General features: G+C 40.0%; 1 protein-coding gene and 1 long non-coding RNA gene across 4 annotated transcripts; both read left to right on the top strand.

Annotated features, from left to right (window-relative positions):
• The first annotated feature begins 83 nt into the window (after positions 1–83).
• On the top strand, positions 84–10,415 carry LOC117217160 (transcription cofactor vestigial-like protein 4). 2 transcript variants are annotated; one of them, XM_033464540.1, is made up of 5 exons: positions 84–444; positions 2,820–3,105; positions 8,975–9,145; positions 9,676–9,879; positions 9,958–10,415. In XM_033464540.1, the coding sequence occupies exons 2-5, from the start codon at positions 3,048–3,050 to the stop codon at positions 10,035–10,037; spliced, it is 513 nt and encodes a 170-aa protein (XP_033320431.1). In that variant the 5' UTR covers positions 84–444; positions 2,820–3,047; the 3' UTR covers positions 10,038–10,415. The 2 variants fall into 2 exon arrangements, with proteins under 2 accessions (XP_033320431.1, XP_033320430.1); XM_033464539.1 differs by lacking the exons at positions 84–444; positions 2,820–3,105 and adding an exon at positions 7,353–7,606.
• A 1,898-nt stretch (positions 10,416–12,313) lies between these two features.
• Positions 12,314–16,414, top strand: LOC117217162. Of its 2 annotated transcripts, XR_004489483.1 has the most exons (3): positions 12,314–14,396; positions 14,470–14,564; positions 14,968–16,414. It is a non-coding gene; the product is annotated as an uncharacterized LOC117217162 (long non-coding RNA). The 2 variants fall into 2 exon arrangements; XR_004489482.1 differs by having other exon boundaries at positions 14,470–16,414.
• Positions 16,415–16,815: the final 401 nt, after the last annotated feature.

The following is a 16,815-nucleotide window of genomic DNA, read 5'->3' as shown; positions in this document are numbered from 1 at the left end:
TAATCCTTGGTTTACAGACTAATTGAGACTTAAGCTCAACTCAAGCTTAAAAGAAATCTAAGAAGAATTAGCCCTTCAAAAATTTTGTTTGCTAAGAAAGAATTATATGAAATTGTAGGCATAATTGATGGAGGGAAAAGAGGGAGTTTGAACTGTATTTATACGGTCGGCGTGGCGCGCGTTTGTGCCTCTGGCAATCTTCCCGCTAGAGAGCGCCTCGACGGACGAATACCAGACATTCCAGCGTAATGTTTAAGTAGTGGGGAATCGAGGCTGGCTCTCGTGTGTCAAAGAGCCTGTGTTCCTTGTGTGTTCGACCGCATACCATTAGATTTTCCATCGTTTTCAATGAAAATACGTACTGTGCGTTGGCTCGACGTGCCAGCGGACGTCGTGCCGGATGTTTGATCCTCTGTTCGTCAGCCTGTCAATGCAGAAACATCGGTGAGTGAATCATGGAAATGGGGGGAAGAACCACCTTAAGTTCGATTTACCTTGAGGAATGCGTGGCTCGTTCCTTTTTTTTTCTTCACGCTACGTCGCATTCCTCTATCGATTCTTGCCTCAAGACGGGTGGAGTGACGAGGGGTACGTTTCATTATGCTCAGTCGGTAAAAAAATTATAAAAATCGTTACCGATTTACCGTCTACTTTCTATTAATCCTGCTTTTTGTTCTTCTAGTCCAATTTTCGGCACAATTACAATTTTTTCTAACTTCTCAAGTTTGAAGAAACATACAGAAGTATTATTGCGGCACTGATATGCATGCTTTCTCATTTTTATTTTACATTAAAGATTTTCTTAGAATGTATAACGTTGGTAAGAAAATTACTAAAATCATCACCGGTCGTCTACTTTCTATTAACTTTGCTCTTTGTCCTTTTTGGCCCAATTTCTTTCTTTTTTTAATTTCTCATGCTTGCAGAGGATACAGAGGTATATTATTGTTGTATTGATATGCATAGCCTTTTGTTTGAATCCTGTGCAACAACTTTTCTTAGAATATTAAGTCTTGTTAAAACAAGAATGAGATTGAGACATAAAAATTCATGAACTGCAGCAATGATGCAGAGTGATTTTCAGAAATTATTCTTTTATCAGGCTTTCTACGAAAAATGTTTGTTACAGATTTGAACTTTTTTAATTATGCCCGCGCGTTTGCGTGTATGTTGTTACATGAGACTGGAATTCGCGTGCCCGGCGTTTCGTTGATTCATCGCTTTCGATGAATTTCATTTAGCGAGGCACGATTATTTACTTCTCTGACTTGTAATCTTCGATTGAATGTTTATCAGCTTTTCAATTTATCAGTAACTCTACATTCCAACGAGAGATTAGTATTTAAAAAAAGATATTGTTGACAAGATACGTTTCAGGAAGAATCTAGAAAAAGCTTGCAAGAATATCGGAGTGGGAGTAAAAGTATTTGATCCAAGTTACCAGATTATTGGCTTCCTTTTACCCCAATTGGACTTTAATACTCGTCCTTCTAAGTATACTTATTACACTAGAAAAACAAAATTTCGCTTTTGTTATTACTATCGAGTACGAAAAGTATGCATTCACCTTAGATAATTCTTATTTTTGCCACGGAAACAGAAAGGAGTCGATGAGAGACACAATAATAGGTTGAAAGTACTATTTAAGAGGCATTGTTTATGTTGTTAGAAATGAAATTGCGACGCCGGTTGCATGGAAGTTTGGAAAGAGAGCAGGAGGCGCGATACGAGAGTAAGAAGAGGAACGCTGTTAATAGTAATAGCTTTGAGCATGCCTACATAATTCGGAGTTATCACTGTACAAATATACACACAAGTATCACCGATCAAGTAACTCTTAATATCCTCTTAGCGTTTATTTCCTTAAATAAAGCTTTGTATGTAAAAAATACAAGATCCTAAAGGATTTTCTTTCTTTCAGCGGTGATATAATTTTCGATGTCACGACATGTCACACATGGTATATATACTACCTTGCATAAGTATTTGGACACTTGTTGCAATTCAATCAAAACATTGGTATCTTTATTATATTTTCAACATTATAACAGGAGAATGTCTTTCTATTATTAATTCTTTACTTCTCGCCTTAATTGCGACCAAATGTTCTGCTAAATTGAAACAGAAACAAGTAATATACCGAGCATTGATCAACTTCTATATTTATCTCTAATAAATAGCTTATACCTCATAAAGTCCATGGAAACTTTTAGAATATGGTTGGAAACATATATTCCGAACATTCTAAGATGTCAATATTGAACAGATATATTTCATCAAGCTTCGATCATTGCTTTTTTATTTACACTACGTAGTACCAACTATTAATGTTACCAATGTCTACTAATTGTATGTAGTTCCCTGAGATAAAAGATCAGAAAATTAGAACGAAGAGCTTTATTTGAACTATTTTATATACTTGCAATAATCTGCAAGTCTCTAAATACTTATCCACTATAATATACGTTATTGAATACATCTCAAATCAAATATATATATAAGTCTATATATGTATATAAAAGTGGTAAGAACTTTTGTTCTAATCTAATAATTGGAGAGTAATTCGAAGCCATTACTAGTCGGTATGTTAACGGTGGGTGGAGTGGGATCTGGGATCGAGTGGATACGCGTGGGGACTCGCGAAGCGGCGTCGGGTGGGCTGCACGCGAAGAGGCGGAGGACGCGGGCGGTAGACCTCTGGTGAGGGGTCCGCATTCCACAGACAATGTCACGTTTTTTAATCCCCGTTTTACTTTATTTGTACTGGCTTCGGCCGCGAGGAAGGCCCCCAAACAGTTAACTTCGACTTCTGTCCCCAGAGAGCAGAGATCCTCGTGACGGTGCCGTGGTCGTCAGCGTTCTATCGCGGGAATTTCAACCCGTGTGTCGAACACCTGCTGCATCTCTACCTCGAGAAACACTTCCTATCTGAAGTTCAATCCCGCGGACAAGTGAAGTTCTTTTAGAAATAAAAACTAAAAAGGGTGAAATTGGTGGATCAAGGATACCTTTGTTCAAGTTCTCGAAGAAGAAGTACGAGAGAAGAGATGTCCGCCGTCGAAAGCGCCTTGGACGTCCTCTCCAGGGCGGCTACCATGGTGCAAGGTCAGTTTGCCTCGTGACTTAAGCTTTCAATGGATTGCTGGTGATTGTTCGTGATTGTTGATTGATCAAGCTTATAGTGGATCGGAAACTGAACTGGGTATTCCATAGCAGATTGTTATTTAGCTCGATATAGATCACTGGTACAACAATCAGTTGTCACCGTCACCAGTTGTTATTTCAAAGTATGATCGCATTATGATAGAGGGCTAAGGCTATTCTAATTGTACTGTTTCAAGGTACAGGATATTACAGGATAAAATACAATGTTTTAACGAGTGTCAAATTGTCTTCGTAATAAAGCGTAGACTTACGTTACGTTACAAAATGAAAACTGGAAGTAAAACTAAAATTATGGGCAATGGAATGTGTTGGCTACGACCGTGGAATTTAGATTACGTGATGTTGTTGATTATGCTTTCTGCGGTACTCTGTATACGTAAAATTCGCGTTAATTTTACATACTAGTAGGTACAAAAAGTTTTCAACTTTTGCGCATTATAATCTTACGGTAATAGAAGAAAGTGAAGAAAACGTAATTAACCCGTCAACCCAATTTCCATGAAACCTAAAACCAGATCATTTTCAGATATCCAGTTTACCATGTTATGCTCCAAAGTTTTTACCCAGAAGCATTCACACTTCCTGCAGGAAATTTCCCAGTCCACGAAGGCGATTAAAAGGTCTCGTTTCCATGACTAACCGCGGCGAGATAAATCACGGCCCGTCGAACGAATCGATGGAATTTGTTCGGTAGGGTTGTTGAGGATCTATGTAAGAAGAGAGGAGGCCAGTACGAGCCCGCATTCCTGCGAAATGCCAATTTCGCGTCGAATTAGATAACATTGTGCGGCGTTTATTTTAGATTCGTCGCGTTCGCGACTCCTCCGACGGACTCCTTGGCAAGAGCCTCGAACGAGTCTCCTGTGACGTTTCATTTCAAACAGTTAAACAAACGAAACACAAACATTAACAAACATTAAACAAACATCAAAACAATTTCATTCTACTCTCGGAGCACGTTTCGATTAATCCTCTTGTCGAAAGGAGTCAGTCTGATTATTCTGTATTCTTAAAGCCGCTTCTCACAGTATCACGAAACGTTTGCTAGCTAAAGTGTGTCATTTTCGCAATAGTCTAGTGTGTAATCGACCGTAAACAATAGTCTTCTCGCGTTGGAATAGTTGAATCATTCTATTATGTTACGAGCTTCATTCTGGTATTTTAATGAACGAAGGCACGATGGATTTTATTATATCACTTTTGAATCATGTTGAGATTTTAGTTGTTTCGAGTCCCGAAGCTATGGAGGGAACATAGGAGTGGAACTAGGTTTCTTATCGAAAACTGATTCATTGGTATTTGATAAAACATAAATCATCGTGCGTCCTCCTCGTTTCTCTTCCATTTAAGAAACCCGGTAATATTTTCTTCAAAATGCAAGAGGAGTTTTGAAGAGAAAATAATATCTAGTTTCTTAGTTGTAAATCTAGAAATTAATTTCTTACTTTTACAATATTAAAAAGAATTGTTCGTATCAAATTTTATAAGGTCCACAAATTCTTATTATTTAGGAATATCTAGCTTCCATGGCTTCTTTTTAAATTGAGGGTGTAAATCAAGGAGAATTGATTTAAATGACACGGTGAAGAATGTGTATGGTCAGAAAAAGGTGTAGCTGCAAAGTGTGACGCATTAGAGAAAAGGTTCCACTTTCGAGGGCAATCGGGAGCATGACGACGCGTTCGCGGCGATGATTTTCATAAATCATCGAGTTGCTCCTCTCGTCTCTCTCTCTCTCCTCTCTCTCTTTCTCTCTCTCTCTCTATCGAAACGGACAGCGAAGCATAACGAGCCCCGGTTCTCGAGAGTGTGACTGGTTCCTCCTGTGTGTGGTTTGTTGTGATGGAATGCCGTGCCTCGAACCTGTTCCGAATACCAGACGTAGTTGCATCTGCCTGCGGATGATGGCGCATTCTGTGACTTTCTCGATGACCAAAAATACGTTTGCCCGGTCGGTTCTGCTACTTATCGTCGTGGTCAATGATTTCAATATGATATCAGAGGGTAAATTCGAGCAACTTGATTTCTCGGTGATCTTACCTTTGTAGATTTAGATAGATTCACTATCGTACTTGTCAATTTTTAAATGAACCGTGGATCCGAATCTTTTTATTTTGAATACAAAGAAGCTCATGCAATGTACCAATGTAGAGAATAGAGATACCGATATTTTTTCGGTTTTTGGGAATTCTACAAAGAGAGATGATTTTTTCTTAAATAAGTATTATTTCAATTTTATTTGTTACTAGAAAATAGAGAGCACCGTTTCGATCGATATTTAGATATTAATTTTCACTACGTGTAGTTAGCAGGTTTCTTTTTAATTCAGCACATTCCATAAAATGTGAATTATGCTCGTCTAGCAAGAATATCAAATATATATATGTATATATATATATATATATTATATATATATTATATATATATATATATATTTCAATTAAATTCAGATTGTTGAAGCACGAGGAAGAAATATAGCAAGCGTGTTCGAAATGTATTGAAGTATTCGACGAATTCACACCCACGAAACCGCGATTCGCTGGTGTACGGACGTCTGATAACCATACGCGATTACCTGGTTGCGTTGCTATTAAAATGCCTAGCATTCCTCCTCAATGCCTCACGATTCCTCGAGGATAACTTGCCACCTTGATCTTGCTTAGGTATCACACGACTAACAATAATACAGAGTTCCATAGCTTGCCCAAATCGATAGGCTTCAAGGTTGTTGACCTATTCTCACTAATTTTTTTTTATCTATTCTCTAGACTCTGAGTCGAATGCGTGAAATATATTTGAAAATAATTAGATTCATGTGGTTTTTCCATCTTCGAATACTAATTCTTGAAGCATAGGTAGATACGATTACAACAGAATATATTATATTGTAATAATATCCAAGGTCGCCTATACCATTATTGAAATTATAGATTTCTTTTATGGTAACAACGTTGATATTCACAGAGCATGTAATTGTTATTTTAAAAATGTGTCGAAAGTACAGATACGCATGTGTTATTGTCCAAAAGTGAATTAAAGAAGGGCACCGTAGGTACCTTCGAGACAACCGACAGTATTCGAATTCGAGTACTTTACAGAACTAATGGAAGGAATCCAAGGATCTTTATCAGGCGAAATTTTTTCGCCAACGTGACGGCGTTAGACGTAGTGTGCACGTGTACTGGACGCACATGTGCATCGATCGCTTACCTGCTACGGAAAAAAAGGGGAAAGAGGAAGAAGAAAGAGGAAAGAAGCGAGTTAGTTGGCAAGAGGTGCCTGTATCCCTTAACACTCACACTGTTGTAGCCAAACAGCGATGGCTTTCAATCACACACCTTTCGAATTAATCCTAAAACAAGCATTGGATAATACTCAAATCAGGAAATGTTAAACCGTCCATTCTTCTATATGGTAAACTATCTGAATTAATTTCCACGCTATATTTAATATAAAAATTAATTACTTTTTTAATAGGGTTCTCAAAAACTCCCCTTCGAAGTTTCCGAAGATAATCTTACCTTAGGACTAATATTAGAACAACGCTAATATCGGGATTCTACAAGCTCTAGAAAGTTTCAAAAGATACTAATCTGTATATCTATATCTGTATCTATATCTACATATATATACTACATCAGAAGAAATTTGTTCAAGAATGATTGATAAAACGGAGCCATCGCTAGATCCAAGCGTGCAGACCGTGTGCATGTGTAAAAGGCAAGCTTTACCAGCTGTGGAGGGGGCAGACGACGGGACGAGGCGGATGAATGAATGAATCTTAAGACAGTCGTGTTAAGAGGGGCATTCACGAATCCACGTATCTCTGATTCTGTCTATCTTTCCAGAAAACTCGTATCCAATGTCCCCAGTCGTTCCGTATCCTTTAACGTGCTAGTTTTAACAATCGGGTGATCCTCCAGCCTGGGTCATACTTATAAGAGCCAATGGTCCTGATTTCTGGCCGACGACCAGTCGAATTCGTCGATAGATCGCGTCACTCCGCTTTCTTCGAGTTCTCCTCGAGGCTACCAGGACATCATGGAAGCCACTTTCTTCGGTGAGAAGAAGATCCTCCCATGGAAAGGATATTCCACGTATTCTATTCTCTGAAACCGATTTCGTAAATAAAGAGAGAAAAAAAACAAGGAGAAGATTGTAAAAAGTGGCTTGAAATCTGTGCAATTTTTATAATTTGATGGGAACCAGTCGGTGGTTCGCGATATTCCGCGCTTCTTCAAGCTCTATGGACCGTCTGTGAGAGAATAAGAGAGGAGGAATCATTGATTTATGATTAATCTTGTTGGTATTCATGGTGGTTGCAAGTTGAGTTCATGACACCTGAAGATTTTTTGAAGCATGGAGATCTCGCCGAGGAGAAGGTGTTTCTGGCAGCCGTGGCTCACTACGGAGAACTTTCAAACGGTATACAAACCCGGAGGTACGTGAGGAAACGTTCTGGATCGTTTATGGGATGCCCTTTCCCCGAACCTTCTCATTTAGGTTCGCCAAATAATTTTTACACGTATGTGAATACACGCTGTTAAAAGGATCTAAGGCTTCAGAGAAGTGGTACTCTCCCATGGTTGGTACTCAACGTCAAGTGTAAAAAAAGAAGTGAAAGAACAGTGTAATTAGATGAATTCGAAAGTGATCTATCTCTGATAAATTGTATTTTATATGCGTCTGTAATGAATTCAACTTTTTATTTGAAATTAACTAGCTTCCATTAATATTTCAGAGCTCTGGCCTCTGGTTTCTTCCGTAGATTAAACTTGTAAACTGGTCTCTTCTGTTCAATTCGACGAAAGTATGGCAGAAGCCAGCAGCCAGATAGTTAATTGAACGGAACGATCTCGGCTTCGATCCACGCGTTCTGTCCATTCATCTTTTCCCTGGCCGCTAGCTCATCCTTTGCCTTTAAACCAGTTTGACCGTCTTCCTGACGATCCTCTCACGGCTATTAGGCACTTCCTGCCCCATCCTGGGAACCAGTCTCGTTTCTCTGCTCACCCTTCGCGTTCTCCTCTTCCACCTCTCTCTTTTATTCTCTTCGCACTCCTCCGTGTGTTTCTCGATCGTTCGAGGGGTTGTTAGATCGATTTCCGATTTTAGATATCGCAGGAAACGGAAATAGGTGATCTGTGATGTTTTATAAATAAATTAAGTGCGATGCCGGAGGCTCAAGGACAGATTTACTTGATCTCTTCATTCTTTAATGATCGTAAGATCGTTTCGAGAATTGTAAGAATGAATATAGTGTAGGAATTGCAGGGTGAATCAAGGATGGCTTGAAACCCGGACCATTCGCTGCTTCTCCGAGCTATCGATCATGATTTATAGTTGTACGTGCAAGAAAAAGTCGAGGATAGATACATGCAGTTTAGGAATCAGTATAGTTTACACTATATGTCTATAAGCTTTATCTATAGGAAGAGGAAATGAAGATTATTTAAAATATTAAACAACCTCGTTATTGCATTTATTTACAGAGACTCCTCTAAAATATAAAGAAACTCCTCCAACATGCTGACAATGACCGTTGTTTCTAATCTGCGAGAGTCCTCTGTACTTTTATGTCCATTTAAAAACCTCCCTTTTAGAGTAAAAGTGAATCTCTTTTTAAAGAATCTCGAACAGCCAACCAGAATAGTTACAACATCAAAAAAACAACCATTCCGCAAACTAGCAAGCCTAAAAATGTATAAACTTATAAAAAGTTTCATTTAGAGAAATAGAATTCTCAATCTGAATAATATGTTAAAAGCACAGAGTTCAAAATATCTGAAGATTTTTATCTATTGTGCAGAAGAGAGGCCGAAGACGACGAATCTCCACCGGAAGCCGAGTAGCGCGTGGCGTAAGGAGCGTAGGAGGGATCCTATCCAAAGTGAAGCTCTGGACATGTCCGCAGCCAGGGTCCATCATCATCATCATCACAGCAGGCCCAGCGTGATTGTTCCTACCACACCGCAACCTGGTAAGCTTCTGCTTGCGAGTTCCTGGTGTTCTACGCGAATTCGTTAGGCGAGTGGCTGGCTGCCGTTGTTCTTGGCCTCGCGGGGGGCAACCAAGAACAGGCTATTGTCTGACGCATGGGGTGACTGCGTGCTTTGACAATGTGGCGTGATGCACGTCGCGCAGATGCTTGGCTTCAATAGAGGAATAGACGATTCACGTTAGCTACAAGCAGGAATTCCTCTGAGAAGTACTCTGAAAGAAAAAAAACCAGCTAAAGTTTTGAATTTTTTTAAATTAAATTGAGTTAGCATGGATTGAGAATTAGTTTGGCTAGATTTGAAAGTAAAAATGGGGTGAGAATTCCAAACTGAACATTTTAATTTCATTTTGTTATTTGTCATTAATAAGCTTAGTAGAATTGCTATTAATAGCCTTCGGTATTAATTATTTGTGATATTAAAAGTTTCTTCGCTACGTCAAACATTTTTGGGGTATGTTCTATGTCATATTTTATGTTGGATGAAATAGTAAATATGTACTGTTTACCAGGAACAACTATCGAGGACACGGCAGTGACGCCCACCCCATCACTGACGCCGTCGGCGGCAGCAGGAGGCCAAAGAACCGGGGTCAGAACTGTTGGTGGTGTGAGTGACCCTGCAATAGACGAGCATTTCAAGCGATCTTTAGGCCTAGAAGAGTACGCTGCAGTTTTTAACGCCACCACTACTGACAAAGAAGCAGGCCTCAGTGGTACGTCATTATCTTATTTTATACAAGGCAGGAAGAGTTAAACAAGGAATTTATAAAAATTTAAAAAAACTTTTTTAGTGGATGATCACTTTGCAAAGGCTCTTGGGGAAACCTGGACAAGGCTGCAGGCAACCAGCAGAAGCAAGGACTCGACTTAACTGCCGGACAGTTAACCAAAAGTCTTCACCATCATCGTTGCATTGTTGCTGTTGCTTCTGTTTTCTTCATTGTGACATCCAGTGTGGTTCCATTACCTGTTTAATTAACCCATAAATTAACGTGAAATCGCTGTTAATATCCGTAGAAGAAACAGTGGGAGCAACCAATGAACTCTGTATTAATATTATTATAATATTATTATTATTACTATTATTATTGTTTGGTTCGCGTGGGAAGCAGAACGAAAGAGTACCTAAGTGTCCTTGAAATGTCATAGATGCTCTTGGGTGCAATCGACGGCGTACCGCGATTTTTCTAACTTCTTGGGACAATTGTACTCGAGATACTGTATATATAGACGCGTATTCTTTTAATCATGCCATCATCGCGGCCTCAGAGGCCTCAAGTTATTTATTATACGATGTTCCATACTGCCTCGCTAAATACTAGATCCTTTCATTCCTTTTGACTTCTTTCTGCTGCAGTAAGAATTTGAAGAAAAGAAGACTTTTAAGAAAATTAACGAAGATTAACCTTCTACAGTTCTAATTGCATTCTGTGTGTAATTGTGCCGAATTTCGGATACTTTAGTCTTTCGTTATAAATATACGTTTTCCGTAATGTCCACCAATAGTATAAACGGCACGAAGAGGAATTGTATTTTCCTCTAAAATTAAAAAGATGATACTGATAAAGAATAAAACGTCGAATTCGGTTCGATGTAGGACCGTATGGAATTAGAACTACTGCAGCTGTTGGAAGAGAAAGTATAATGAACGGTGCGACTTGTACGTAATTAATTATTCGCCTAAACGTATTACGTGTACATATATATGTACTTAGTATATATGTATGTATGTTACATATATTTCGCAATACATATATATATATATAAGTAATGCGTATGTTGTAATTATAGAAAACCGAGAGTCTTTATAAAGAACGTAGAGGATAAGCACGAAACCGTATAAATTGAACCGGTTGTTGCACAAACTTGTAACACGTGTTCACCTCGTGTAACTATATATATAATTATATATATATATATATACACATTGTATCAAAGAGAAGAGAAAAAAGAAAACGAAAGAGGATACATAAGAAGTCGACTGATGATATTTTTAATACCAATCTTGCTGCCGAAAATACGTATCCTTCCTAATCCAGTAGATCCCTAGTGGTCGATGGTGAAGATTGCTAAGAAGAGTAGTACTGATTTCAAATGGTGCTAGGAGGTTTATCATAAACCCCAGCACGCACAGAAGTCAGTACCTCTGTCTTCTTATTGTCTTCAGATCCTCTTCTCTGCCGATTTTCAGTGCTCTCATTTAAAACTCGATTGCTACAGCCCATTCTTCTTATTGCAGCTCCAGAGATTTTTCTTTGGCATAAAATTGAGCTGAATATTAAGATTCAAATTGAAATATGGAAAATACTATCTGAAGATCCTCGGAGTCGCGCACTTTCTCCAAATATCAAAATTTATGGAAACTTCGTACCCCCCTCTGACAATGGAAGACCAATTCGTAGCAAAGAAAAGATCACTTCCCAGGGAAAAGATTCACATAAACGCGTTCCTGCTCCAGTTCCAGCCATCCAGCCTCCATGCATACAATAATTTAACCAAGTAAAAATCACTTTTATCCAAATCATTAAATACCATCGATCCACAATTCCACTTCACAACGTATTTCTTTCAGCTTCTGCTCTTTTGTCTTCAATAAAAATTCCTGCCCTTTGAGAGAGACAGTTTCCTAGTTGAAAGCAGAAAAAATGATGGAAGTCGAAGTTTGGTGACACTTTTTTCGGAACGAAACCACGAAGGATGATGGGCCGGGAAGAAGCGACGCTTTACGTGTCGTAGGTGGGCCCAGACCTAACCCAGACTGTCCCAAGAGCGCTCGGATGGCTTCCTATATGCAGGCAGCCTGTTCACTTGCCGTAAAGCAAAATGGTAACTTAATATTAGACTTGAATATAAGTACGGTAATCCCACACCAGAGTCCAAAGTAAGCCTACACCTAGCCGGCCGACCATCCCTGGACCTCGGTTCCCCCTTACGAACGCCCTCGAGCGTAATAATACGACGGGATACTAGATATCGGTGCTCTCTGTGCTTCTAGGTGCAAATTGCGACCACCTATGCACGCCTTGCCGTCCCTGTTTCTCCGTTTCCAGCCTGTGTACTCGCGTCTCTCTTCCTGTCAGCGAGCTCCTTACTGCCTGTCGTCCAAGAAGATGACTCTCTTCGACCGACTACGCTGAATTATAACGCCCATTCAACTAAATCTTCGGTACCGAGATGTTCTTCGATTTAGCATATATATTCTATCGAAGATTAGTATGTCAAAATTGGAATTAGTGTGCCACGATGAAGAAATGGGAGCATACTGAAGATTCTTTCAAACCTAAGTGGGAATTTTTTCACTTTATGATGCATCAATGAGAAGAAAGATATCTTCCTAATCTCATATCCTCGGAATAACTCGGAAGGAGAGTGAGGACTTTCCCAAAGAAATTACGCTTTTTAATCGTTCTATTAACAACATATAACGTTCGTGACACGGAATTGCAGAAACTCGATCTGGTTTTCCAGCGTTTTTTCAAAGTAACGCCGCCATGAGCGCTCCCCGAAGTACGACGACCTTCGCTCTGCGAAGAACTAGGATAAACCAGTGGTCTGCGTTTCTCTTTGGACATATAGAGTAAGTTAATCCGGCTGCGTATCATGTTTGCAGTCCCTTTAAACGATACTGATACGCCTTAGTCGCGAAAGTCGCATGTTCCGGGCTCCAGACAGTTTCTTCATCTCTTCACTTAGGAATTCTGATCGGGCAAGTTCTTCTCGATATATTCAAAATGTTAAAAGACGTTCAATGAATGGACAATTAAAGAATTTATGAGTTTTAAACGCTATAATACAACGTACTAGGTTTTATAAAGGTAATTATATGTTTTTACTATTGGTTCATAACACGACAGATGTTGAGGGCGGTTTTTGATGATTCCCAAGAATTTTCCAGGACAAGATGGTTACCCAACGACATTAGGGAACATGGTTTTCGACAATTTCGAATTAGTCAGCCTCTAGGGGTGATACGCAGCTGGAAATAGGCCAATAGACCGCGAGCAGATGCTCGACGAAGCTATTTCCCCGTGCACGCAGGTGTTTCTACGACTGTCTACGAACTTCTACCCTCCCATTGGACACAAATGCATCCCCTAGCGCTGACTTAGTGATTCTACCCTTGCTAGATGCTATAATTTCTCTCGTACATCATTCAGAAGGGGAGGTCGCTAGATTAGTATCGAATTGGACACATTCTAGAATGTTTGTTGCGTCTATTTCACCATTTTCGTGAAATTAGGCTTTATTTTATGAAAACGATCGATTTTACGTGGATTCTCGATATATAATATTAGATATTAGAAGAGAATATATTTTCGTTAAAAGATTGATCATGTTTTGAAAAGCTTATGACTACAAAAATCCAAAGTTTTTGCTAGGATAGATGACAAAGGATATTGTATATATATATATTTCTGAAAGAATACGTTCTGTTTTAGAAAAGAAGAGCGAATCGGGTTCACGAGGAGGATTCTTTGACGGTGGACCAACATCCACCCCATACAGATGGTCTCCCCCGTAAATAGTGGCTCTACCATCGCGTTCCAACCGAGATATCGATCCAAGTTCCTATCTCACCCTCGATCGAATTGCGTTCCAAAAATTTCTTTCATACCATTCCGTCTTCTAATCACTATTCTTCAGAATTATTAACATAATATAGCCGTAATCTAACTTCCTTCGCGACAAGTGGGCACGTCGTACAATTTCATTTGCTCTTTTAGAGATCGATAGTAGATCGACTAGCTTTTCTATTCGGTTCGTGGCATATTACTGTTTGTTTATTTTAAGTCCCAGGCGTATCTTGTTTCGGAACCAGACCCAACTGACCGCAGCCTGGCATCGTTTTCTCGTTTTATTCTCTTGCGTTACACGTCGACCTGGTATCGGTGGCGTGAATTAAGCGAGAAAAATCGACACCGTGAGGCGGATGCGCGCAGCTTCCAGAACGATCGGCCCGATTTTTTGGAATTAACCAAACCATCAAGATGCCCAAATTGTCTGGTCCATCGGAGCTATCTGTTTCTGTATGAATCCAACTTTTAAGAAATTTATGGACAAAATCTTGGAAGTTTCGTGCTTTCTCTAAACTAATATTTTAAGCTGCAGTTGCGAAAACCGTTTTGTGTACTAAAAAAAAGGAAGGTATTTGGTATTTGGTAGCTTTGACTGAAAAGGACCACTTTTTTTTAAAGTAAGAATGGAAGGATTCCTATGGATATAGCAACAGGTAGGTTTAAAAATAATTAATCGATAAATAATTGGAATTAATAGGATAGAGTTGACGATCAACGGTTTTACAGGAACGTGACGATAATAGAATTTTAGATGCGTCTCGATGCCTCACGTTGCTAGCCTCGCATCGAAATCCCCGAGCCACCCTCAACGCGAAAAAACGGTACAGTTGCATGCTCAGATTATAGTATGTCCTCCTATAGAAATATGTGACAGAGTACTTGACGTAAAAAGAATTAAACACTTTTCGTAACATAAATTAAAGTTGAATGAAAGAAAGAGAGATTCATTTGGAAGAAGTATGTAATTGCAATTCTACCTACACACAACTTCATTTTTAAACAGTTCTATAATTTGGAAATTTTGTTTACATGAAAAAAAGGTAAGAAGTTTTCACGAAAAGAAATACAAGGGAATTGCCAAAAAGTCACTTTTTCATTATCATTGACCAAACGGATCAATGATACGGTCAGAAAATCTCCATAGCACAGTTCATATAACAATGCACAAATTTTAACAACTCTGAAATTCTTTTACCTGTCATTAAAGCTGATCATATCCTACAGGATGCTCTTACTCTCAGACGCCGTAGAAGAGAAGTGGAAGACAACTCATCGGTCCTCTATCATAGCCAGTCACCACTGTAAACACCAGCACATGCACTGAGGAGGTATATACAGTCCTCCGAATATTGATATCAGTCCTCGAAATCGAATGACGAACGCGGGATCACCGGCGATCGCGCACTGGATGTAGCTTGTACGTGTCGACGCCGACGCATTCGACGAAAACCATCACTAAAACCCCCGTGACGTGTGGAACTGCTATAGATCCTGGAAATGATCGAAAGGAGAAGCAACGGGCGTAAAATTGACAAATGGAAATAAACATGGGAAACGAGGAAGACACGCGAGAACGTCGACGAGGAGAGCCACGAAGGTTCACAACGAGCATGGGACTCTGGACACGACTGATCGAGTGACCGAGGGGGTAGCATTGTAAGAATACCCCTCCTCGTGTGCTTGTATAGAATTACGTGTGTTGATCGCACATACAGCCTGATACAGCTCTCTCCGTCCCCTTGGTTCGCGGCAAAAGGGAGCACGAAGGGAGAAGAGTGGCTCTCCGTTCTCCCTTCCCCTCCGTTGCCTCTCCTACAGCCTTTCACCGTGTGTATACCCACCCCTGCGTACCCCTGTCCCCCGGCCCCCTTCGAGGCGTCCTCTCTCGCGTGCGTGAATCATGCATATCGATTTTCTTTCGTTAGTACGTCGTTCGGTAGTCGTTGCCCGGCTGTGTACGCCTCTGACGATGCGTTTCCCCTCTTCTTTCGCGCGGAGAGAGCCCGGGGGCCGACCGCTGCTCTGGAACCCCTTCTGAAAATGCGCTAGACGCACCACCGCTAATTCTTTTCGCCACAATGGATAGAGGAGGTTCGTTTTCAGCGGCCTGGTGGCTGAACCCATGATCTGGATTGGATTGGAGGTTCCGGGTTCGGGAGGTTGGGGAGGATGGGGTTCTTAAGAGGATAAGAGGTCCCTCCAACCCTCTACTAGAGTAATCTGCATCAAAAGTAGGAGGAACGTCCTTGACAGTTGAAAATTCTCAAAATTGTGCAAATGATAATGTGTATTAGTAGTAGTAGTAGTAGAAGTATTAGTCAGAGGTTAATCCAACTTTATTTTTAGACGTTTAAGACGATCGTCAATAGGAGAACTATTAAGAGAAATTCAAGGAAGGAAGTTGATGATGAAGAGGCTGATGAATGAAGAGAAATTTCTAAGGACTAAAATGGCCCGGTCTGGTCCGGCCCCCACCCCTTCTTCGGAAGCTGAAAGCCCTCAGAGAGACCCCCTCTTTCCGCTCGGGCAAAATGTCCCCGTATGAGGCGAACAACGATGTGAACGATGAGACGATGCTCTTGTACCCGGCCCCCTCTTTTTTTTCCTAATATACTTCCCCTAGTCTCGCAGCAGCAGGCCTTCGATAATAAAGTTTCTTTGTTTTTGCTCACTCTTTTCTCTCTTCTTGTCGCGAGTACCCCCCCCCCTCCACCCCACCCTACCCTATTGCTAATGGCTACGGTTAATTGATTCGTAGTAATTAACTAGTTTCTTTGTCGCGGCTTTTGAAATACGAGCCCAGTTAATCTCTTCGATCTTCCAGCATAGCTGGCAGAATTAATAATCCATATTTGGCCATGAAAACTTGGAAACTTCCGACTTTGCGTAAGAGTTACCATACGATAAATCTCACTCTATCCTTGCAATTCTTTTTCATGCAAAATGTTTATCCTCGTTCTTGGAAAAATATTAATTTTGTTTTAATCTAATTTGAAAAATTATATATGTTTTAGAGAAAAAATATATTTTTATTTTTAGGTGGAAAAAAGATTGAGGCTTACTGAATCTTTC

The sequence above is a fragment of the Bombus bifarius genome, unplaced genomic scaffold, assembly GCF_011952205.1.
Source record: "Bombus bifarius isolate JDL3187 unplaced genomic scaffold, Bbif_JDL3187 scf7180000007974, whole genome shotgun sequence".
In the NCBI taxonomy this organism is placed as follows: domain Eukaryota; kingdom Metazoa; phylum Arthropoda; class Insecta; order Hymenoptera; family Apidae; genus Bombus; species Bombus bifarius.
This window is presented reverse-complemented; position numbering and strand designations above follow the sequence as displayed.

Bases quoted from the DNA above. Each gene is read 5' to 3' on its own strand.
- LOC117217160 (XM_033464539.1), top strand. From the start codon at position 7,525: ATGGAGATCTCGCCGAGGAGAAGGTGTTTCTGGCAGCCGTGGCTCACT. The intron at 7,607-8,974 runs GTACGTGAGGAA...TCTATTGTGCAG, and splicing joins AACGGTATACAAACCCGGAG to AAGAGAGGCCGAAGACGACG. The intron at 9,146-9,675 runs GTAAGCTTCTGC...ACTGTTTACCAG, and splicing joins TCCTACCACACCGCAACCTG to GAACAACTATCGAGGACACG.